Genomic DNA, 25,198 nt, shown 5'->3' with positions numbered 1-25,198 from the left:
AAAAAGAAGGTTTAGTCAATTCAATAAGTCTGACTTGCACATAAACTAAGTCGAAGGGCTTTTATCTCTTTGCAGTGTAACATGTTTTGAGATACTACTTATTGACTTTCCAGATTTCCTGATTATGTATCATATATAATTAAAAAATCTCATCTTCTAGTTTTAATTTTGCTTATACATTGTTAATATGTATAGCATATTGACATTGCAACTATTATTAACGCATCATTGTTTTTCATTGTTAATACATTCTTATTATAACATACATGTGCATTTACTTCTATTACTTTTGTTACAATATTCTTCAATGGGTCTTGTGGTTAACACTGAATACTATTGTTACTTAATACACACTATGAACAGAAATTATATGCATATGTTTTGTTCCCCTCTGAATTCTAGTTAAATTCTACAAATTGCATTTAGTCTTAGAAAATGTGCTATTCAATATGTAAATTTCAGAATTGTTTAGTATTGTTGTTACTCTTGTGGTTCAATACATTATTCAAGTAAAGTACTAATAATTAAGCAAAATGAAGATAAAATGTATATAACTGATTAAAAGAGAAAGAAAAAAGTTAGAACACTAAAGCCAAGAATTAAGTACATATTTAAAATTACTAGTAAAACTCATTAAAAGTTCTTACATAGAAAAACTTTATTCCAATTTTAGTAACAGTACCAACCTTGAAGTGTCGTAGACAATTTCTAGATGTCTATGGAGATTCTCAGCCATCCAGGTCATTGATGTCTCAAAGATGCTCTTTTAAGAGGCAACTGGACTTCCTTTGTTTTTCCTTGAAGATGTCTCACTTCCCATCCAGAACTGAAGAAGCTTCTTGGATGAGAAGTGAAACATCTTAAAGGAAAAACAAAGAAATCCAGTTACCTTTTAAAAAGTAGCTTTAGGCAATACCTTGATATATTTATCCATTCTGGCCTTTCATGAACGATACTTGTGGGTGGTTGTTTTTGAAATCAATGTTTAAAAATAAGTATATATTTTAATTTTAGTAATTTTATATTGTACCTCTGAATATTGTATTTGTATGGAAGTGATACCTGTGGATAACATGAAAAAAACAAACTAGTGTGGGTACATCAGTTTTTAAAACTGTACTTACATATGATGATTAAATAATTAAACATTTTTTTCATATTTTAGTTAACAAAACACTGTCATTTTTCCTTTCCCGCATGATTATTTATTGCTGGATTTTTATTACACGGAAAACTTGATTCCATAAAATGGCTATGGATTTAAGAAAACTTGTAGGAAACTTTCATTTTTCTTCCAGGAAGAATTCTGTGCAATAGTGTTTAAATGCCAGTGTTATTTTTTGCTTTGATAATGCAATAATCTTTTTTTCCTCTCAAATGATACAATATTTTCTTTAAGTGGGGAAGCTGGTAGTCTTTTTGTTCCTTCAAATATTTACACAATTATAAACTACTTTTCATGAGTAATTTTCCTAATATTCAGCAGATACGGATTAAGGGTGTTGTGAACATGTACATAAAATATATACAAAATACTGTAACCTATATAGAGAAACAAAGTTAAGAAGTATATTTGATAATTTTTTAAATGATAAAAATATGATTATGTCTAACTATCTCTTTCCTTCTTTCTTTGGCAAAAAGCCATAGATCATATTCTCAGGAATAATTGTAGACAACTTGGATGATAAAAGTTAAAAATGGCCCTTCACATTAAATAGAAAGCTGCTTGTAAAAGTCCCCCCCACCCCAAATAACCTAAAGCTTCTCAAGTGAATTACATATCCCAACCTGGCCATTTCAGAGAAGCTGTGAACCAACTTTTAGCAGTATCTGAAAGAACACAAATACCTCATTGGATCTGAACAGTAGATTTTCTCATTGATTAGAAACAAACAAGTCATAATACAAAAGAGGGACAGATTCAGAAAAATGGAATGGGCATTTCACTGAAAGAAAAGGCTTAGAAAGGGACAAAAGACCTGTCCTGCTTTCTACTATATGTGTGGACTAAAAGGAGACAGGAATATATTGGCCCCACCTGTTGTGTCCCATATGTATCTATTACTATCCTTCTGTGCCATATCTTGTTGTGCTGCATGGTTCAGAATGATCTCAGACAATGACAATATCACATAAAGCAGTGGTTGCCAACCAGTGGGCTGGGGACCACTGCTGGTCCACAAGAAATTTTTGGTGGTCCGCATAGAAATGTCACCCCCAAGGCACCCCCCAAAGCAATTAATCCAGGCTGCGTAGGAACACAAGGCTTGCATCGCTTGCATTGCGAACAACACGAGATAGTGAGGGGAGGGGGAAAGGGCAGAGGGGAGGAACTTGCCCCACTTGCCCCATGCACCTGGCCTGGCCACCAGGCTGCTTCTTTTTGCTTCTTTCTTCTTCTGCTTTTGGCTGCATGCAAAGAAAACAGCAAAAGTCTGTCTTTCTCTCCCCAAACTCCACCAGAAATGAATCTTTGGGACCCTGCAAGGCATCCTGCTCCAAGAGGCTGCGCCAGCATGACAAGTCTCACAAAGACTCATTTCTGGCAGAGTTTGGGGGAGAGAAAGAAAGACTTCTGCTGCTTCTGCTGCTTTCCTTGCATGAAGCCAAAAGTCTCTCTCTCCCTCCCTGAGAATGGAGCTGGAAACAGTATCCTGAAATCCCAAATAAAGAATGATCAACTGGTAGAAAAATGGGATGGGGAATTTTCCTGCAGACATTTTTGGGGATTTTCCCAGGGTCTCTGGTCCATGGGATTTAAAATTATGAGTTTGGTGATCCCTGAGGTTCAAACATTGGCGACCCCTGACATAAAGGGTTTCATTTTTCAACTGAACAAAAATATAGTTTATTTATTCAGTTTTAGCATACCACAGTCAATCAGCTCTCAGTGGGTTATAATTCATGATTTGTAATAAAAATACCCACACTATATCATAGTAAACAGCTGAAAGCTAAAAATCACAAAATGACACCAAAAATATAAGTTCTTACAATAATAAGCCAAAATGAGAAGTAAATAACTAAATGGTCACATTCAAATATCAAAAGCCTTCTTGAACAACTTGTATTTTAATTATTTCTTAAAACTTTATAAAGTAGAATCTTCATAGTTCCCACTTACTGTGAGGAAATCCATGCCTAAATAGGCAGATGTATAAATAAGGAGCTAGCATGAATGGCCATATCCCCTCATATTGTGTTCACATCCTTATTCACAACTAGAATTGCTCCACAAGTGAAAATAAAGATGTGTAGAAAAAAAAGATGGGTAGACATTCATTTGACAATATTTAGGAGATCTAGTTATAGAAAATGTTATTGTATTGTAGTTAAAGAATTTCAGCACAGGAAAATATCTATTATAAGTTGTAGCCTTAACAGTACATATTTAATCAGTTCTCTCTGCACAATAACCATTGACGTTCAAAAGAAATAAATTATAAGAATGTGAACAGAGTTGTTGGGCAGTCTACAAAATAATTCCATGTGCCTCACATCTATTGCTTCAGTGAGCTTGTGCTTTCTTATATGTAACATTTCTGTTCAGCAAATTTGTGGAGAGATATGAGAAAAGGCAAGATGACACCACCCTTCTCACAGATACTGATAGTTACTGACATAATTCATAGGATGCCTGAGAGCAAAAAAATAGTTCTGCAATGCATTCTTATGTTATCTTTCATAGCAGGAGTGTGGAGCAGATAGGTTTGATCTGTCAGTTACCCAGATGATGTGAGTTTTGATTGTTTTAAAAATAGCAGCAGAAATTAGATCTTTGGCAGTGTTGGATTTTTCATGGCAGCATTGTGACTTACATTCAGTCTTGGTATACCAAATAATTTCCTGAACTCAAAATGCTCCACATTTCTTTTCAAAATGTTTGTTTTGCACTAAGCTTCTAGTTTAAAAACAATTATAAAAGAAAATCAAAGTGGACAATGAAGTGAACTATGAAGCTGAACATATTAGGATAAGACATTAGGAAATGGTGTGCGGGGGAAAAAGTTGTATATCATGTTTTGTCTTTTTATTCTCTTTTACTTACATTAATAAACCTGTACATATGTATATGTCTGACTTACTTTGTATTAATAGACTTTCACATACAGTTGAAGCAGACTATTACAAATGTACTTCATATTTTAATTTCTTTTCAAATATGAAAAAGTGCTAAGCAGATTCTTTTAAACTATCTTTCAATAACATTTGTTGCTGAATTCTCTGTAGTAGGAGTCTCGTGTATTTTTAATTCTTAATGGATTTTTCAAACTGGGGACTGCTTGTGTTTTTTAAAATATATTATGTTTTGATTTCTTACGCACTAATAATAGTGAAAGAAAAAACATAATATGCAAGAGTTTAATAATAAGTTTATAGTTGAAAATATAATTCTGAAATCCATTATTAATGGGTTTTTTTTAAAAAAGAAGTTGATATAAAGAAAGAAGCAAACAAAAAATTCCCCAGGGCCTGACTGGTTAACCCAAAAACATCTCATATAGTCACAAAATGTGTTTCTAATAAAAAAAAAAACCTGGAAGGAATGAACACACAAGCAGAGATATAAATTTGATTCAAGCAATGCAAAGTTACCTGCATTGCAAACAAATCCCTAGACTTTATTGGGTGCAGGCAGTTTCTAAGGGTTATTTGGGACATTTCTCTCATGGTGTCTCCTATGTATATTTATACTGTCCAGTGAAAATATACATTTCCTTTGATATCTTGGAGATATCAGAGATTATTTGGGGGATCAAACTGATATTTGATTGAGAGAGCATGTAAAAGATAGTAGTGCATTTAAATATTTCATAGTTATCTTCAGGAAGTTCTTGAGATTTTCAGTGACAAATGCCTATCAAGTACAAAAAAGTTTAACTGTTTAGAATCTGAATAGGAGGCACACATCTCAACCTGATATCCTTCAGATTCCCCGAACTCTGCTCAAAAGAGGAAAATAATCGTCAATGAATTGTACTACTTTTTATGATTGCATCTTTCTCCATATTCATCACTGAAAGATATTTTAAAATATTATTGTATGATGCAGTGATTTCTCTCTTCATTTTCTGAAGGAGGCAGAAGCATTCATCTTATTCTTCATTTCACGGTACTTTTAAAGGATTCTCTAGAACTTTGAAACCATTAAGTGCATGCTACTAAATTTGAATTTCTGAGTATTATGGCAGGGTTGTGTTGATCCAAGATATTTATTCACAGAGACAGCTAGAATATTATAGAGAAATTATTTTGCAAGATCAGTGGGATTGGGATGTAAAATTATAAACAGATACCTAAAGAAATATCATCATCATCATCATCATCACTATTATGTTTCCTTCAGTGTTAAGGTGGCCAGTCATTGAATATTTGAAACCATTAAGTATTCTGCCAAAGTGTTGAGGTTCTCTGTGTCATTCGCACATGTAGCTAAGTGTCACTTTTGCTGCTCCCATCAGATCAAATTAGATGCTCCTATTTTGGTGTAATCAACATGTAAAGGGAAAAGAGGGAGATGATGCTTTCTTTAGAGCATTTTTGTCTCTATTTTAATTTTTGGAAGATTGTTTTTAATGATTGTGGCAGTTACACTATCCAAAGAAAGAATTGCAAAAGGTCTGTCACGAACAGTAATTTCTGGAGAGTGGTGCTGAAAGGACAGCTCTCTTCCTCCGACGTCTGTTAAAAAGCGAGGAGCCGCGTTTCTGGTTCACATTGGAGTCATAGCAGGGGCTAGTTGAAGAGTCGTCTGCTTAAAACAGCAGTGAGTCTTTCCTTTGCTGGGAGCCCATTCTGTTGATACGCTTTCCATCCCCCATGTTTTTGTGGTGGTTTTTCTCTGCCTGATGCTATAAAGCGTCTCATCTATTTTGCACAAGGACAGAAGATAGGTTTCCTAGCAGCAGGTGGGGGTTGCTTTTATTGCGTTCGGAGCTGGCAGTCAAGGGCGCTGGAATGGCCACCTGAAGATGGACGGAAAAGCCACACAAAGAGGAATTCTTCGTTTGATACGGGCACACAAGGAGTCTGGAGGCAACTGAGAAAGGACAAAGAGCGACTGGGACGTGAAGAAAAGCCTCTTTCTCTCCGTCATTAAGGTATTGAGATAGATGTGAAAATAAGGGGGGGTGGGGGGTGGAGAGGGGAGTGACTATCACAGGATGTTTCTGTTAATCAATTGACAAAATCTGGCGAGGATGTTGGCGATAGGAATCTGCTGGTAAGGTTACATTAAGATTGATTCTGTTCAGGGTGTGCCTAGAGATCGTTGATGGGGAGGGGCATAAAGACTGTTTTTGTCACCAGTCAAGCTCTGTTGTCTTCTGGAGGTATTTTACTTTTAAAATTAGAAGATGGACAGATGCCACCTTTTAGTTTAGACAACTTGATCTCAAGAATTCCAAAGAGGAAATATGACTAAGGTTGACCAAGCTGACGGCTGCTAAAGGAAAACAGCGTTTTAGCTCCGACTGTATTGGAATGGGTGGGCGGGTGCACATTTATAGGAAGAGTCCAGACCATCATTGGAACAGGAAGGAGGGGAGGAGACAGGGATGAGGAAAAGAAGCCACCTGATAATAAGCTAAATAAGGATGCTTTTGCAGGAGTATGAGGACCCTGCGCTGGATTTTGCTCAGGACAATAGCTATTAGGAGTGCCAGGTTTGCTCCTGAGTCGATGGAGAGTAACTTTCTCGCTGCTGAGGTCCAATAACCTGCCTACTATCCCCACTTTGGAAAGAACTTTGAAGGAACAAATTAGGAGATGCGGTAAGAGATTGGTTTTGGTCAAGGACAAGCGTGTGGAACGGAAAAATAGGGGAAAGGAAGACTTCAGAGTGGGACGATTTCACTGTGGGTACAAGCAGGAGCCGGATTCCAAAGGAGGTGTCTAAGTTGGAAAGAGGGCTCTGGGATTGTTCTTGTCCCCGGCTGTGGGACTTTCCTTTAATATGCCTTCCCTTTCCCTATAGGGCGCCTTGGGAGAAGGCTCCTTTCTCCTCCCGCTCCCCGCTTGATTGCTTGGTACTTAGTAGTCTGTTGTCTTTTCCACAGGCGGCCTTAAAATAAGTGCCTTGCACATCTCTTCTCTCCTTCTCGCCCGCAGTCATGTCTGAGTCACAGAGATGGGGAAGCTCGAGGATAACGAGAGGGTGATCCTCAACGTCGGGGGCACCAGGCACGAGACCTACCGGAGCACCCTGAAAACGCTGCCGGGCACCCGGCTGGCTCTGCTCGCCTGCCAGTCCCAAGGCGACTCCCCTGGCGGCGGAGAGAAGCACCACCAGCCGCCGCTTCTGCCCGCCTCCAACCCGGCCCCCAATCCTGGAGGCGGCGGCGGCCCCCTGGATACCGTGGGCGGGAGCGGCTGGAGTTCGCGGGCCAATGGCGGCGGCGTTACACGCGGCGGGAGCGGCGCGAGCTGCGAATTCTTCTTCGACCGTCACCCGGGGGTCTTCGCCTACGTGCTCAACTACTACCGCACCGGGAAGTTGCACTGCCCCGCCGACGTGTGCGGGCCGCTCTTCGAGGAAGAGCTGGCTTTCTGGGGCATCGACGAGACCGACGTGGAGCCCTGCTGTTGGATGACCTACAGGCAGCACCGCGACGCTGAGGAGGCGCTGGACATCTTCGAGGCGCCCGACCTGATTACCGGCGAGCCTCCTGGCGACCCCGACGACGACGAGTTAGCCGCCAAGCGCTTGGGCATCGAGGACGTGGGTGCCCTGGGCGCCTCTTCGTCTTCCTGTGCTAACGGGTCTCCTCTTGACGGGAACGGCGGCCGCTGGAAGAGGCTCCGACCGCGCATCTGGGCGCTCTTCGAGGACCCCTATTCTTCCCGCGCCGCCAGGGTAAGCGAGAAGAGCCTGGGAAGGAGGGAGAGCGCACCTAGACAGAGAGTAGGAAGCGCTCCTAATCTTTGAAAGGCCCCTGCTACACCATGGTACATGGGCTTGTTCAAAAGAATCTCCTGGAGGAAATAGAGTTGCAACTTTTACTGTCTTTATTTTATATATCACCATCACAATCACTATAAGAAGCACTTTAGTGTAACCTTCCCAATGTGGTTTCTGTCTAAAATCTAGCCAGTTTGGGGAAGGCTGCCTTTTCCCCTTCCCCCCATTTATGTAAGGCAGATCAAGGCTTATAATGGTGATTGGATGTTGCATTGGCACAGGTAAGTTTCTTGCCAGCATATACATCTCAGGTAAACAAGCTGTTGCCATGTACATTAGCCTCATATATCTGTGGCTAAAGTGCTCCAGGGATGGTTATGCACATTATTTTGATATCCAGATGTTGCACAATACCACAATGTCCTGTTATATTAAGTGGATATGAAATTAGAAGGTAGACCTATCACACAAAGGGAGAGTAACCAAGGTCCCATTCCCTTATTGAAGACTAAGCATCATCTAAGTACATTGCACAGAAGTCCAAATTCTTACATCTGTATATTTGTCATGATTGTTTCCCTAATAGCTCAGATTGGCATATATTTGTGACATTATTTTGTATGATTAGGTTATCTGTTCAATTTTTTTTAAAAAAATGATAGTTGTTAGATGTAGGAATACGTTGAAGTCTGGATTTCTCTTGTGTGTGAAAGAAGTGGTACCTTATACAGGAAATGGCTTAGTTTTCTAGTATCCTGAAAATCAGGTGTATAAAAGAGAACACTGTTTATAAGAGATACTGTTAGGAAAGTCTTAATAATAAAAACTGGCATGAAGCTATGTAATATTTCACTTACTATGTGTTTAAATAACAAAGTTGTGAAACTTCAGAAGACTCTATAGGCCTATCCACTGAAGCAAGTCTAAATGGGAATAGAGTGTCAAGTGTGTAACAAATAGTATTATCTGATTCCCCTCCACTTCCTTGCCCAGGTGCTGCGTACCTAGCAGTTCAAAGCATGCAAATGAAGTAGATTAATAGGTATCACTTTGGTGAGAAGGTAACAGAGTTCCATATGCCTTTAGCATATAGCCATGCTTGCCATATGACCATGGAAAATGTCTTCGGACAACATTTGCTCCCTTGTCCAAGAACTGGAGATGAGCACTACCCTAGAGTCAGGCACAACTGGACAGGGAAACCTTTACCTTTACTGAAACAAAACCTTTGATCCTTAATAGAATGGGTAATTTATATCTTATAGACCTGTACTTATAACTGGCTAGCACACCTTTGCATAAACATCAAATGATAAAAATGCAAATATGCCAAATAAAGTAACAGTCAGTTTATGAATAACAACAAAGTGGCAAGAGTTTTCCTGAATTATGAAATAAGTACTTCCTCATCTAAAACTATCCACAGAAAGCTAGAGAAACATTCTGTATTACCCTCTGCCTATAAGTTGGACCTCAGTATGAAGATATATGTTTGTTCAGATGCATTAAAGTGTTGTATCTCGATGTGTAGTCTGAAAATAATAACCACTAACTTAGATAATTTAAAGGATTAAAACTTTCATGGAAACAAAATGCTACCTGAAGAAATCTATTTACAGGCAGTTTATTTTGAATATTAATTATTGAGGTGCAAATGACAATGGAGGATTTTTCTAAGAACAAGAAATCAAAAGAATATGACTTGGAATTGAACATTATTTTAGATTAATTCAATTTCAGAAAGTTTTACACAGAGGAAAAAGCCAGGCGAAACAAAATAAAACAAAAGTATGACCATTTATGTATTAAAAGACATATTAACATAGAAAGGTTAACCCTTGCAGCTAATTGTTTAATGGATAAGCTGTTATTAAAAGTTATAGAAGTCCCTGATAATGTTATAGCAATTAAGCAGTTTACTTAAATTACAAGAGTCAATTTTGTAATTAAGCCAAAAAATTAAACTAATTTCACTTTCACTTTAGTGTCATAGTCAGATAGGTAGTGTTATTTCCGAATTTCAATTGATATTTCTGTTTCATTTGCTCTTTACTATAGTGTTCCAGTTGGGACTGTGAACTTTAGTACTTCATTTCTCTACCTTCTAATGGAGAGACCTTCACTGGGAAGAGTTGTCTCAAGGGAAATATGGTGTGAATGAGAAAATGCAGTTTTAGTTATATTAAAAGCCACCATTTATATAAAAGACCTCCAGTATTCCATAGGTATGGTAAATTTGTTCCAAGGTCAATTGTTCTAAGTGTAAGCAATAGGTGCATACAAGAACTGTGATGTGCCACAAGCCTAGTCACCCATCTTCCACTTCATCTTAAGCTTTCCTTCAGGTAATCTGTTTATTCTTCCTAGCTATGGCTGCATATGACCAGCTAGCATATCCTACATATGAAAGGAACGTCTATTTAGAATAGAATAGAATGGCAGAATTGGAAGGGACCTTGGAGGTCTTCTAGTCCAACCCCCTTCAGGAAACCCTCTACCATTTCAGACAAATGATTATCCAATTTCTTCTTAAAAACTACCAGTGTTGAAGCATTTATTTACATTGTGCTATTGACTTTGGAGGATGAATAGAAGGGAGAATACTAAGAAATCTCAGTGGTTTCACTAAATCTCATCTCGCCAACTCCCCTGCTTCATTTTTCTGGTACTGTAAAATAATTTTCATTCAAAAAATGCTTGAACTTCACTGTAGAGAGACAGGGTGTAGAACAAGGGGGTCCCATTTTTTTTCAGACTGTGGTTAGGATGGCTGGTGACCTACAGCAACGACCCAAGACTAAAGTGTTGTAAAGTGTACATACATAGGTTTAGGTGTGTTTGGGTCTTTTTCTGTGTAAGATTAAGACTATCTTGGCGATGTTATACATATACATATGCATACATACGCTCACCATTGCATGATATGAATAGAAATTTTAAATTACTAAAGTATCCTTTTCAAAAATACCACATATACATAAGAAATAGATATGTGTACCTATCAAACTTGATACCTGGTGACTATGTGGACACATCCATAGTTTTCTTGGTAATAATACTATTTATGAACAATATAGAATCTATTCCATTGGCTTTTGGGGGGGATATAGTTCAGTTTTCGATACTAGACTACATTCTTAAAAATCCCAGGAAGTGCCCCTCCAAAGCTAATTTCAAGTCACAGGTCAACTATGTATTGTTATTTTCTGACGTATATAGAATATAATAGTTTGAAAAGAATACCATAAAATGTTGCTACCAGTATTAAATTATAGATACAGCAATTGTATTGCTGTCTATTAGCATGATAAATAATATAGTTCAACAATATTATGGGAGTGAATGAAGCATACTTTTAAAAAAATGTATATGAATCTCACTAAAAAGTACATGATAATAAAATTACTTAGAAGTTTGATAACCCCAATCAGTATTGTGTTGATTGGAGTGGGATTGTGTCTAATTTGAAGTAGACTTTTGATTAGGAGTTGCTCAGAGTTGGTTGGAAGATGGGAAACTATATTAATTTTTAAATAAATAAATACCATTCTTCTTTAACTAATAACTTCCTGAAATCCTGAAATAATTTTTACCATTCAAAGATAAAAAGATGTGAAAATTATTAAACTGAAAAGGGTTGGTTGGTTGATATAGTTCTTGCTCCTCCATGATAGAATGCTGAAAATTTTAAGAAATATATCAGAAGATTTCCATTCGATTTTCCTTACTGATAACCAGGTCCTATCTTCATATATCTGTAACTATCTTTGTTTCTGCCTTAATTTTATTTCTAGATCCACAAAGATTAATATTAATATTAATCCTAAATACATTCCCTGGAGAATAAATGGTGAACTCAGAGGGATGTGGTTTTGAATAAGCAGATTTAGATTACTATTTATATTGACATAAAATATTTGTGAGATCAAGTTTAATGTATGGGTATAGCACTAAACTAGAAACCTGAAAACTCATTGGGGACCATGAGTTCTACTCCTGCCTAAGGCACAAAACCAATTAGGTAATCTTGTACCAGTCTTAGCCCTGGGAAGCAGGAAATGGCAAACCACTTCAAAAAACCTTGTCAAAATTTTTTATGTATTTGTCCAGACTGCTGCCAAATATCAACAATGACTTGCAGGCACACACACACACAAAAGTTCTATTGGGTAAGCCCTTAATTCACAAGATGATTTGTAATATAATTTCTATTACATGTAAAAAGAAAGGAACATGTGATTGCAGTATATTAGAATTTCTTTTTCCTGCTTTTGAATATGACACCGACCTTAAACTTTTTAAAATTTTCTATGTAGTTACAATCATCTATATCAGATCTCTTTCATTTGATCTATATGATTGGTATTTTCTAAAGCAATCACAAAGGAAGGGAATGAACATCTTGAACCATATGAAATTAATTGACTACATTTGCCAGAGGCAGATGATGCTATTATAGTTCATGTGATCAGTTAGATTCACCTCAAACAGATTTCAGGCATGGAAGGTTTCTACATTGAGAATGACTTTAAATAGCAATCAAGCAATACATTTCAACTGAACCTAGATAAAACAAATAATTAATCTCCATGCTTCATACCAAGTATTTCATATATTATTTTTTTTCTTTAAAAAAACACAGTTGCAACTAACTGCTTATAATGAATAGCAAAGTATTTTGGATCAGGGGTCTGAAGATCAATGTATGAAGGCAGTTGATCCTCATGGACTAACATTTGATTGGGTGTGGGTGAAGAGTGAGCAATTGCTATAGAAAAAAACCAGAACTGATTACTAATTTTAGGCTTCCCATGACTAATACTCTTGCTTCATATTTATTAAAGATACTTGCTTTCATTTTGTAACAAAAGTAGTTTTAATGGTGTATTTTCTGTCCGAAACACCTTACTCCATGCCTTAGCTATAATTTGGAAGATTTTTTTAAATTATTAATTTTAAAAGCAGAAATTAAAAAACAGCGTTAAGCTAGCATTTTAAAAATAGATAATTCTGATTTTTTATAATATTAATTTCAGTTTGTCCAACTCAGGAGATTTTTTTCTTTAGTTTATAATATATGGTTATGTAGACTAAGATTTTATCAGAAAGAATTGTTTCAATTCCTTGATGAAATTGCCCTTTCCCCCATATTTTGCGGCTGGACAAAATATTTTCTGAAAAGTGAAATCCAAAGTTGTATGTATCATTCTTAGTGCTTTTGTACTACAGATTTACACAACAGCATTACAATATTAATAATTCTACTTTTAAATTCTTTTCTCTAATGAACACAAAAATAAATTTGTCTTTACCATAGCAGTCATTTGTCACTTTCATGCACTTTATTACAATTTGAAAAGATCCTTTAAGAACTTTTTAATTGTAACCATTGGCTGCCTCATTTTTCATCCCTTTTGTAAAATTATAGATGGAATAACAGAGAGCAAAGGATTATCTATATCAAGAAGTTGCTGCAATTGATATTGTAGTCTTATCTGGTAATTGGCACTTCTACGTCCTGCTTCCAGAAACACCTCCAGATGCTTCTTGAAGGTTAGGATACAATCTCTCCATGACAAGTAATTCCTTTAATTCCTTGGTCCAGAAGCCACTAAGACAATGCTTCCATGTAATTCATCCTAAAGTCACTTATCAATCCTCACAACTTCATTCAAGAATCAGTTGAAGCCATGTATAACCTTCCCAGCTTTTGATGTTAGACAAATGCAGCTGAGTGTCATTAGACACTTCCTTGATTCACTTAAGTATAAGAAGAGTACAACCAGACTTGCAAGATTCTGCTATTATAGCTACTCTCAATAAAAGTAGTCTTAAAAGTAGTCTCATTTAGAATTGATTGTTGGTCTAATCTATTTGGTAAAGTAATCAACTTGCAACCCCTTTGTCCAATCCCAGTAAAATTATTCTATCAGGCAGGCCCAAGCTAATTCTGTTTTATAACTAGATTAGAATCCAGATAAAAATGGATCTGACTAATCCATATTTTTAAAAAACCACTAGAAGCTTCATACTCAACAAGTTTTAAATAGTGATTACCTATATTTTCTACTAGAAAATGGTTTTGAAATTGTTCCTAGGAAATGAATTTGGGTACATTTATTTATTCATTTTTATGTATTATGAAATACAAGTTTAATATACATTTTTAGAAAAGAATTTTATCAGCACCGACTATCAACTTTCAATCACACTATTTGACAAAGACTAGAGTTTGTGGCATGAAAGGATTATTATTATATACAACAATGGCAATACAAAATATTTATTATGGGTCTGATTATGTTATATTCATATTTTCCAGAACTGGTACAAATTAAAATTGAGGGATTCTTTTAACATTTTTGAAATAGCTTGAGAGAAAGCAATCAGAGGGCCAGCTCTTTTTGTTAGAGAGATGGAGGGAATGAGATTCCTTAGTGCCCAGCATCTCCATTTTCCTTATCTTTGGCTTAACTGTCTAATGCTCCTCTTGTTGTCATGGAAACATATCAGCTTTTGGCTTGTTTTCATCAAAAATAGCACCCTTCTGCCATTTATAGTTCTTAGAAAATATTTCCCATTATTTTGCCATAAATGTTTTGTGGATTATCTACAATGACATTTCAAACAATGGTTGCATATGAATGTGAATGCATATATCCACAATCAACTGTGCTATAATAATCCAGAGAAATACTTCAAAATCATGATTCAACCATAGTTTGCATAAGTCTATCTGGAACAGAACTTGGGTTTAAATATTCATATAACCAGATCCAGATAAACAAAATTGTGGGCTTTTAATGTGGAAAGCTTCACAGACAATAGATAGATAGATAGATAGATAGATATTGATATCAATATCGATATTGATATTGTGTGTGTGTGTGTGTGTGTGTGTGTGTGTAAAGCTAAACATAATGGGCACTTTCTCAGATTTTAACACTTGTTTATATTTAAATATTTTAAAATATAAACTCCATGTTAATCAGCATGTGAAATGGAAAGTTCAATAAAAATAACTGAGAAGAGTCTTGACTGTAGTCACAAACCACCATAGTGTAGTCTATACCATAATCTTGCAATGGTGGGATTCAAGAAAGGGAAGCTGATGGAGAAACACATTTATTTTGTTGCCAGTGTAACTAGAAATGTGTTGCTATAATCTAGAATTAGCTAAGATTTTTTCTAAGCTTCATAAAGAATGTAGTGAAGATGATGTCAAGTTAAAAAAAGCATTCTAAATAATTAATCTGCTCTTACAATTACTTCTTGCCCTAATTTTAACTACATGAAGTCAATATACTGAAGGCACATTAAAATGTATTTATTTTACAGTATATCTAGAAGTATAAAATATATAACCTATATTTGCTATTCATTGAAGTTGGCTATTTCAGAATTGTAGGTACATTTTATAAGTTAGCATATTTGTGTGCTCATAGCTTCTACCATATTGCATTGGTCAGTATTTTTAGTGTTATGAAACTTTTTTATAGTTATTTTTACTGCGATAGATTTAACATGGTAATTCCATTTAGATCAACTGTCCCACATTAGGGCAAGGCTGATTGGAGATTTGAACAACATATTGATATTCCACAGAAAAGCATTGCTAAAGCAGTAGAAAAACTGAGGTTGTTTGACATTTATTGAATTGAAATCAGAATGAAGAAAAACATAAAAAGTCATGAAATGTAGTATTGACAATTATAAAACTAGCCTGTTTTCAGGGAATCACTATGGTAAAGCAAAAGCAAAAATGATTACATATTTGATGTACTGACAACTATAAGCAAACTATTTGGCATTCTACCAAATATTTCTCCGCTTAGTCTACTCTTTAATTGTTTAAGTTAGGAGTTACAATTGGAATCTCTAGCATTTCATCAGCTTGGCTTTATAATTTATGTATAAAAAGCATTACAAAAGTAATGCAGGATACTGTTATTATTGCATGTCAGTATTCATGAATGACTTCAACCTAATATTCAAGAAATATGTAGTTTATACTTTATATACACATTTAAAAGTTAGCTTTCAAATTCAGCATTTCAAAGATATTTAGACACCTTTTACTAATTCAATTCTGATGTGGCGTAGTTCACTGACATCAGTTTGTGCAGCAAATAAATCACTTTACTTAACAATTATAATTAAACTAAAATACTTCCTTCATAAGTAAACATTAATGGAATGGGTATAAGGTAGATACCATGGATTAACTCTATGAATTTCCCTGAAACGATTAATTCACAAGACACAGATCTGAATTAAATCCATTATTTCTTTTGACTATAGGTAGTCCTCAACTTACATCAGTTCGTTTAGTGACCATTCAAAGTTACAATGGCACTGAAAAATGTAACATGACCATTTTTCAAACTTATGATCACTGCAGCATCCCCATGGTATGCGATCAAAATTCAAACACTTGGCATATTTATGACAATTGCAGTATTCTGTGGATATGTGATCACCTTTTGCCATACTCTGACAAACAAAGGAAATGGGAAGCCAGATTCACTTAACAACCATATTATAAAAATATGTTAAGATTTCTAAAATAAATACAAAAGCTAAATGATTAAAATGATTCCATAAAAGATAATTAAGGATGCACATTCAACCTGGAAAACAAAAGAAAGCATAATAGAATACAACACAAAGTTGTTAATACTATTAATAAAATTATGAGCTATTTGATTCAATAATAAAATGCATTGGAAGTTTAATAAGTGGAATTATTAAAATTCTAATGTATATAGTAGAAAGGAGACATTTAAAAACAATTATGGTTTAGACAGTATTTATTTTCATAGTAAATAGACAGCTAACAAATGAACCACAAGTTAAAGAATATAATAAGATAAATGTATATTCAGTGAATGTACAGCAACCACAATTAAGTTAAAATAAATAGTTAAAAAAGCATAACTTTTGGTAAACTAATGAACTGGGAATGGAACTTCAGGAGGTCCCCAAAGGTTAAGATTGTTACTATACTAGTTATCATAGCTGGTTTTTCCTATTCCTATAACTATTGCATTTCTTTCTGAGAAGTCTGTTTCGAAACTGAAGTAATCTCCTTGAGTAATGAGATAGGATATGAATGGCTGCTGAGAGAGGAAAGAATTGCTTTGGAAAAAATTGGAGACCATCTGATTTTGAATGGCTTTTCCTCTTAAAACAGTCACATCCTATACAATTTAAGAAAGACCAAAATCTGGAGAGTGATTTCAAGGACACAGCTCAAAAGTACAGGAACATATTTCCATATTTCTTTTAAGAAAAATAATTTATCTCAATTTATTAAATTCTCTAATTTCTTTTAAGAATTCATGTATTAAATAACTAGATATCAAGAAAGGTAAATGGTAGTTATATTATACAGTATATAGACATGAAAGGCATCATGGAATTATGTGAAAAGAAGAAAACTAAAGCAAATAATCACAAATATACCACATAGTCTAAGTCAATATGAACCCATGAAGCTACCACTAATGACATTCTAAGATTACAAATTTATATATACCCTATTAAGAGAAGAAATCCATTAATTTCACAATATTTCACTACCATTTTTAATATCTATATTGTATTATTTCTTATTACTTAGGTTCAAACCAAATCATTTTTACAGGACTCTAGTTAGCAATGAGCAAGGTTATCTTAATATCATTATAGTATCCTACTGATAATTCTGTCTAGTTTGATATGAATTGCACTTCAACAATTTTTGGTGGGTCCATCCTATTGGGGATAGTACATAAATGTATACTGCAAATAATCATGCACAGGATTACTTTGTGGGTCAAATAATTCTAACATTGCTTGATATTGCATTTAACATCTATCTGGTGTGCAAACATGTATAATGCAATCATATCTGAGAAAACGATTGATTGAAGCTCTCCCTTATATGCTACTAGAGGTGATCCTTGACTTACAACCATTTGTTTAACGATCATTTGAATAATAGCACTGAAAAAAAATGATTTATGACCATTTTTCATACTTACAATCATTGCAGGAACCCCAAGGTCACATGATCAAAATTCGGGCACTTGGCAACTTGATATATGTTTACGACAATTGCTCTGTCCCAGGTCATGTGATCGCCATTTGTAATCTTCCCAGCCTCCTTCTAACAAGCAAAGTAAATGGGGGAAGTCAGATTTGCTTAATTACTGCATGATTCACTTAATAACCGCATTGATTTGCTTAACAACTGCGGCAAAGGGATTACAACTCACTTAACAATTACCTTGCTTAACAACAGAAACTTTGGGCTCAATTGTGGTCGTAAGTCAAGGACTATCTGTATCTGAACTAGTATTTGAAAGAAGAGGTTGAAGGTATTAACTCTGTTGGCCTGGGCCCTTTGAGTCAGTAGTTGTTTTGGAACAGTTGTGTGAAGTTACGTAGTACCTTGTGTTTTATAAGGAATGGAGATTATTTTGAAATCTTGCAATTCTATAACCATTTTAATTTCATATTGGTGTACATTTTACATGGGAACAGCAAGAAGCAGAGAATGTCCATCAATTCATTATGTACAATAACTTGAATATAGAATTCTGGTCACAGCAAAGTTCTGGTTTTGATATACATCATCAAGGAAAAGTTGCTATTTGTTAAATGGATAAAAACATAAGCATTCAAATTTATGTCTGTGGAACTAGAGATGTGATAACAAAAAAACATCCCTTAAAAAGCATTCATGTTTATCACAAGTCACATTGCCTTCTATAATACATGCAGCTGCTTGAATGACTCATATGTGTGACAACATCATCTTGTTACTTGTGGGCTTCTTATTTTTTGAGAAGAAAAGTCCACAGCTTTGAAATGTGATTATAAAGTAAAAGCACCAGGATTTAACTAGCATAATCATCTTCTTAAAGGAACTTTTCCCCTCAAAGAGCTTAGCTTTATAGGACCTTATAGGACCTAACAGCATCAGAAAAATACTGATTGATTGAAGTAGCATGAATGGTCATTTAGCTGATGTTTTTCGTATAGTTTCTTACATTAGTCTATGGAGTTTTAATTACACAGTGTACTTCCCAACTGAGAAATAGCTTTGAAACTCAAGCTATAATAGAGAAAATAATATAAGCAGAAATTGAACATGGAACATTTGAATATTGTAAATTCTATAATCTGCTTTAATAGAATAATAGCATCCACTTACAATAAATAATAGCGCAACTCTATTTTGCATTATTCAGTCAAAATGCACTGGTAACTGGAATAAAATTAAAACAATGAATCATGTGTCTAGATGTCACAATGCAAGCTCTGCCCATTATGTACTTTTGTGCAGCACTGTCACATAAGTACAAAAGGGTGGAGCTTTTGTAATGATTTCATAGCACACATTTTGTCACTTCTCCTTTTAGCATCCTTATGTGGACATCCATGTTTGGGCAACATATCTTAGAAGGATATTTGCAAACCATATTGTGTCTAGACAGGAACAGCCAGGAGTCTGGAAATCAAAATCAGTGAGAGATGATTGAAAGAGCCTGCTATGTTTAACTGGAGAAAATAAAATCAAGGAGAGATGTAACAGTAATATTCAAGTATTGCAAAAGCTGACTTGTGGAAGAGAAGTTATATGCTATTCCATATAACTACCACAGAAGATCTACAGAACTACAACCAGTGGGTAAAATGGCAGAGAATTGGAATTTGACTCATAGGTGGAGGAAATGAAAGTCATTATCTGTGGAAATAATAATAAAAAAATCCTGAACTGACAATATTTAAATTGTGGGCTTGACAACTATCTGTCAAGATAGACTGTTTAAATTATTATACAAACCTTTTTGTTATAAAGTTTTCCTTATATTTAAATTCACTCTAGATAGTTGTACTTTATACTAATTATTTTTGATCCTAGTTTCTGTAGCAATGTAAAATGTAGAGTAGTTCCTGAGCTTTGTTCCTATGTCACCGTTTTATGTGGTTGAACATTGATATCCTCTTTCTCGAGGCTGAGCATCCCAATTTTTTCTCACCCAAATCCATCCAGCACTTTTGCCACTCTCCTCTAAATCTGTTGTAACATATTCAAATCCTTTTGAAGTGGATTCAAATTATTCAAATGCTTTTTCTGGAATACACCAGAAGCAAATACCAAATACAAGTCAAGTTGGTCTTACCAGTGCATAGCAGAGGGGAATAAGGTGTTCATATTAACACAACACGTCTTATACAGCCTAGAACTGTGCTAGCTTTTCCAGTAACTGTCTCACATTGACAGCATTCATCTTGCTGTCAATGACTACACCCAGTTCTTTCTTGGGAAGTAATATTCCAAAGCTATGAATTCCCAAACTTATCTCTGTTTTATTTTTTCTTCCCCAGTTTTATTTTCAGTCCAGCCTTTGAAGTGGTCCAGATTATAGTCACATTCCACCTTCCTGGGCATTGGTCAAACCTTCCAATTTTGCAACATCTCCAAATTTTATAAGCAATTCAACAGTCATGCTATCTAGTTCATTAAAAAAGGTGTTTAATGATATTGCACCAAGAGAGACCTACTGGTTTTTGTTCTCAGTTTGATGTAGACAATTACTGCTGAACCTCCGAATGTGGAATATGGTTTTTGACCATTATGGACTCATCCTACCATAATTAGTTGTTCTACTCTCTGTAATGCTGTCACCTGTTCAAAATTAGTATAAATGATTGCAAGGACATTCTGATTTGAGAAAGGACCTGCCAATATCAGAATCAAAATATTTTGACACTTTCAGAATTGGCAGTATTTTTAAGAATATTTTTTCCTGTTGAATGTGGTTTTTACTTAGTGTGCTATATACCCAAACTAACTCGATACTCCTGCTTCACTATGAAACTATGTGGTCGGGCTTAGTTTTTGGGGAGGAAAGTAATGAAAAAAAATTCTGCCTCTGCCTACCAGCATCTACTGTTATTCATCTGGCTAGCATCCTGTCAGTGTGTGAGAGAGTTAAGGGCTGTTTGAAAACTGAAAAAATATTTGCTGTGTGAGCAAGAAGGAGACAGTAAGGATCCTGGGTGTGGCTTAGCTCAACTATTCTGTACTAAAGCTGGTTGCTGTTGTGAAACTAAAACTGAAACATGGAAACTGAAACTCCTGTCCTCTGCCTGTGTTTTGCATTTGGAACAGAATTCTTTTCAGGTGGGGAGGGGGAGTAGAACTCCTTAGCATTAGAGTATGTTAATAATAATATATGAAATATTAATACTGTGATGGTAATTTCAAAAAATCCTTTCTTAATGAGCACCTAGAAGCCACCTAACATGCCAAATGTCAAGTTTGTAGGCTTTACAATTTTGGAGATTTAATGATGATGCGTGAGTGGCATTTCACTTTTATATATATAGATTACATATTGGAATGTGAGAGAGAAACCTCAGGACAGGATTGTGAATCAGGCAGAAGATGAATTAGATATCTCCAACCTGTTTTGTGTGCATTAAAAACTATCCAAAATGGCCCCAGATGCTCTGGGATCAATTTTGTGATAATCTGTCAGTCCACAACTATATTCTATGTAGCCTTTGAGGTCAGTTCTTTTTATCTGACAAAACTAGTGCCTGGCATAAAGCTGGGAAATAAATATAAACCAATCTGACTTTAACACAGAGAAAGCGTAACTATTTCTGTAGGTAAATTGCCTTGAATATGTATCCAAGAACCAAGAGCCAGCTGCAGCCTGACAGTCTGATTTGAAAGAAGCTCATTAGCTATGATATGTCTTTGAAATCCAAATGAAAAACATTGTAGCCCAAGCTTAGCATTTAGACAGAAATATAAGCAAAGGAGTTATCAAAGAAATAGCTTTAAAGTGGCACAGAGAAGTTCAAGTTGTGATGCTTTGTGTACACAGTGAAATAAGGAACATTTCATTTTTAAACCTTAATATGGAATGGGGATTTCTTTCTGCATAAATAATATGATTTAATCTTTAAAGTACCTTTCCAACAATTCATCCCTTGATTTATTCATGTAGGTTCTTAAAGAGATATTTTTATATTCTTTGTGCATATCTAGGCTGTTTAAATCTCATTGCCTTATACTAAAAGTACAGAGAACTACAATAATATTAAATATAATTATATTTAATTAAAAAAAAGTTGTTTATTTCAGTTGAATTAACAGTCTTTCCAGATTATTAAAAAGGAAATAAAAATAACTAATGAAGATACAATGAGAGTGATAAAAAAATGAAATACAGATCATTTAAGATTGCAGAGAAAGGTTTCTTCCCATATTCAAATAATCCCATTTACCACCTCCCACATATTATTTTTCATGAAAAACCCAATTAAAAGTTTGAGACAAAAAAAATATTTCAGTCAAACCTACAATTCTTTTTAATTTTAATCATTCCCATCATCTCTTTTCCTCCTTCATGTTCTATAACAGTTTTTAAATTAGCAGTAGAATGAGAAAGAAAAATGGTTAAATTTAGGTTTTCCTCCATTAAGTAAGCCCTTTTCTCTTAGACTTAACTTTTATTACGTCGCTTCTCACATCTGCCACAATATACCCTTCCAAGTAATCTGAGCAGGACTTATTTCAGGACTGTTGAAAAAAGCACTAATGAGGTAGTCCAAATTCTAATAAAGAAACCAATTCTAACAAATTCTAATAAAGAAATGTTTCAGTTGTTGGTGTAATAACAGGTTTGTCTCAATATAGATTTTTTTCCCCATGACAATCTGTTCCTAACCTTTGGGTCTTTGGATCTTTAAATGATGCATTCATTGCCACCATAACTGAGTCAATTCACCTTGCTCCTGGCAATTATCTTCTATTTCCTTCTATTTTTTTTCCAGAATTAGAACCTTTTCTAGAGCATCTTTGTATAAAGTGACCAAATAGGGATAATTTAAGCCTAGTCATTTGTGCTTGAGTTAGGACTCTGGATTGATCTGTTTGATGAACCATTGGTTTGTTGGGTATCCATGGTATTCTCAGGAGTGATCTTTGGCACTAAAATTCAAAGGGGTCAATATGCTTCTTTGGCTTCCATAAAGTGTCACAGTGAATACTATGGCTTGTACAGTTCTGAACTTTGTATATGTGAATACATTATATCTCCTTAAAAATAATATCCTAAAAATCCTCATTGTGCTATCACAGAGAAAGAAATTAAATAATACAATAGACCATTTGATCTCTTTATTGTTACTTATTTCACTTTTTAAAATTTTCTTGCATACTGTATATATTATCCCTTTGCATACTGTATTTGAAAAAGTATTCTGGGAAATACTCTTATTTCCAAATAGAATAGATGACACAGCCCATAGTTAAAGATCTTTTCTTTCATAACATAAGAAAGAGAAGTATAGCTTCTGAATCTATATGTTTCATATCTATGTATAAAACTGATCTTTACATCTTTGACAGGATTTTTTTTTGATATGGGTAAAATACAATCTCCCATCTAATATATAAAAAGTCAGATGAATATTCATAGGACAAGCCAGCTGTACTGTTATGTCTGTCTTCTGAGAACTCAAATTATCATGCCCCAGTTCAGTTGCCTGCTTAATGAAAATAAATAAACATGGAGATAGACAAATGTTTTGGACATGACTAAAGGAAAATATATTTGCTCACAGCACAAGGAACATTTTGTTGTTAATGCCTGCAGTTCAGAGCCTTCTCAAGGTTAACTTGCTGTAGCATATATTCCAACAGGAGTGTTACATTTCTGGTAACTGAGAGTTATATCTTATAGCAGTGGTATACATAACAGATAACAGATAATCAGAGTTGGAAGGGACCTTGTAGGCCATCTAGTCCAACCTCCCACCCAAGCAGGAGACCCTACACCATTTCTGACAGATGGCAGTCCAATCTCTTCTTGAAAGTCTCAAGTGATGGCACTCCCACAACTTCCGAGGGCAAGCTGTTCCATTGGTTGATTGTTCTCACTGTCAGAAAGTTTCTCCTTATTTTCAGGTTAACAGATAACAGATAATCAGAGTTGGAAGGAACCTTATAGGTCATCTAGTCCAACCCCCCCGCTCAAGCGGGAGACCCTATACCTGTGATGGCGAACCTATGGCACACATGCCACAGGTGGCAAGCAGAGCCATTTGTACGGGCACATGAGCCCCAGCCAAACTTAACTAAACTGCGCATGCACACGCCTCCCAGCTGGTTTGAGGCCCGTTTGAGGCCTTTTTCGGCCTCCCAGAGGTTTGAGGGAAGCCTCTGCAGCCTTTGGAGGCCAAAAAACAGGCCCATTTTGTCACTTCCGATACTTCCCGTTTCATCAGTTCTGGCATTTGGAGGCTGAAAAATGGGCCCATTTTTCCACCTCCAAAGGCTGCAGAGGCTTCCCTCGAGTCTCTGGGAGGCCGAAAAAGGCCTCAAATGAGCCAAAAATCAGTTGGGAGGTGCGTACATGCGCAGTGCAGGTAAGAGGGTGGCAGGGTGTGTGTGTTGTGCATGCATGCTCAGGGGGACGGAGTGCATTGTATTGTGGGTGCTGGTACGTGCACGTGCTTTTGTCACACCACAACAAAAAGGTTCACCATCACTGCCCTATACCATTTCTGACAAATGGCAGTCCAATCTCTTCTTGAAAGTCTCAAGTGATTAAATCTCTCAGTTTCCATCCATTATTTCTTGTCTGGCCTTTGGGTGCTTTAGAAAATAGCTTGACCCCTTCCTCTCTGTGGCAGCACCTCAAATATTGGAACACTGCTATCATGTCTCCCCTGGTCCTTCTCTTTACTAGACTAGCCAAGCCCAGTTCCTGCAACCATTCATTGTATGTTTTAGCCTCCAGTCCCCTAATCACCCTGGTTGCTCTTCTCTGTACTTTTTCTTGAGTCTCAACATCTTTTTTATAGTGTGATGACCAAAACTGGATGCAGTACTCTAGGTGTGGTCTTACTAAGGCTTTATAGAGTGGTATTAGTTGATGTTGATTGTATCCCTCTGTTGATGCAATTTAGGATTGCATTAGCTTTTTTGGCTGCTGCTGCACACTGCTGGCTCATATTTAGATGGTTGGTCACTAAGACTCCAAGATCCCTCTCACAGTTACTGCTATTGAGCCTGGTTTCACCCAGTCTATATGCATACTTTTTGTTAAATATGGCCCAGTGTTCTAGTCCAGGGGTCGCCAAACTTTTGGACCTCAGGGACCACCAAACTCATAATTTTAGATCCCAGGGACCACTAACCAGTTCTGTGGGCATGGTCTAATTTGTGGGTGTGGCTTGGTGGTCATGTGACTGGCTGGGCATGGCTTGTATGTAAATATTATA

General features: G+C 35.8%; 1 protein-coding gene across 6 annotated transcripts in view; it reads left to right on the top strand.

Moving 5' to 3' along the window:
* Positions 1-5,548: 5,548 nt before the first annotated feature.
* The window catches only part of KCNC2 (potassium voltage-gated channel subfamily C member 2), a 76,777-nt gene continuing 57,127 nt past the window's right edge, over positions 5,549-25,198 (top strand). For 4 of the 6 annotated variants that reach the window (XR_015750061.1, XR_015750060.1, XM_026667664.2 and 1 more), the window contains exons 1-2: positions 5,549-6,104; positions 7,114-7,858. Coding sequence is in view for 4 of the 6 variants with exons in the window: in XM_026667664.2 (XP_026523449.1) it covers positions 7,133-7,858 (726 nt within the window). In the remaining 2 variants the exon portion in view is untranslated. Of the gene's footprint in view, positions 6,105-6,411; positions 6,777-7,061; positions 7,859-25,198 lie in introns of those variants that run through there. The other 2 variants (XM_087968002.1, XM_087968003.1) reach the window with 2 other exon arrangements.

The sequence above is a fragment of the Notechis scutatus genome, chromosome 6 (genome assembly GCF_049901735.1).
Source record: "Notechis scutatus isolate UNSWTSFEM ecotype Mainland chromosome 6, rNotScu1.2, whole genome shotgun sequence".
In the NCBI taxonomy this organism is placed as follows: domain Eukaryota; kingdom Metazoa; phylum Chordata; class Lepidosauria; order Squamata; family Elapidae; genus Notechis; species Notechis scutatus.
Note: the sequence above shows the minus strand (reverse complement) of the source record. Positions and strands in the feature narration are given on the sequence as shown.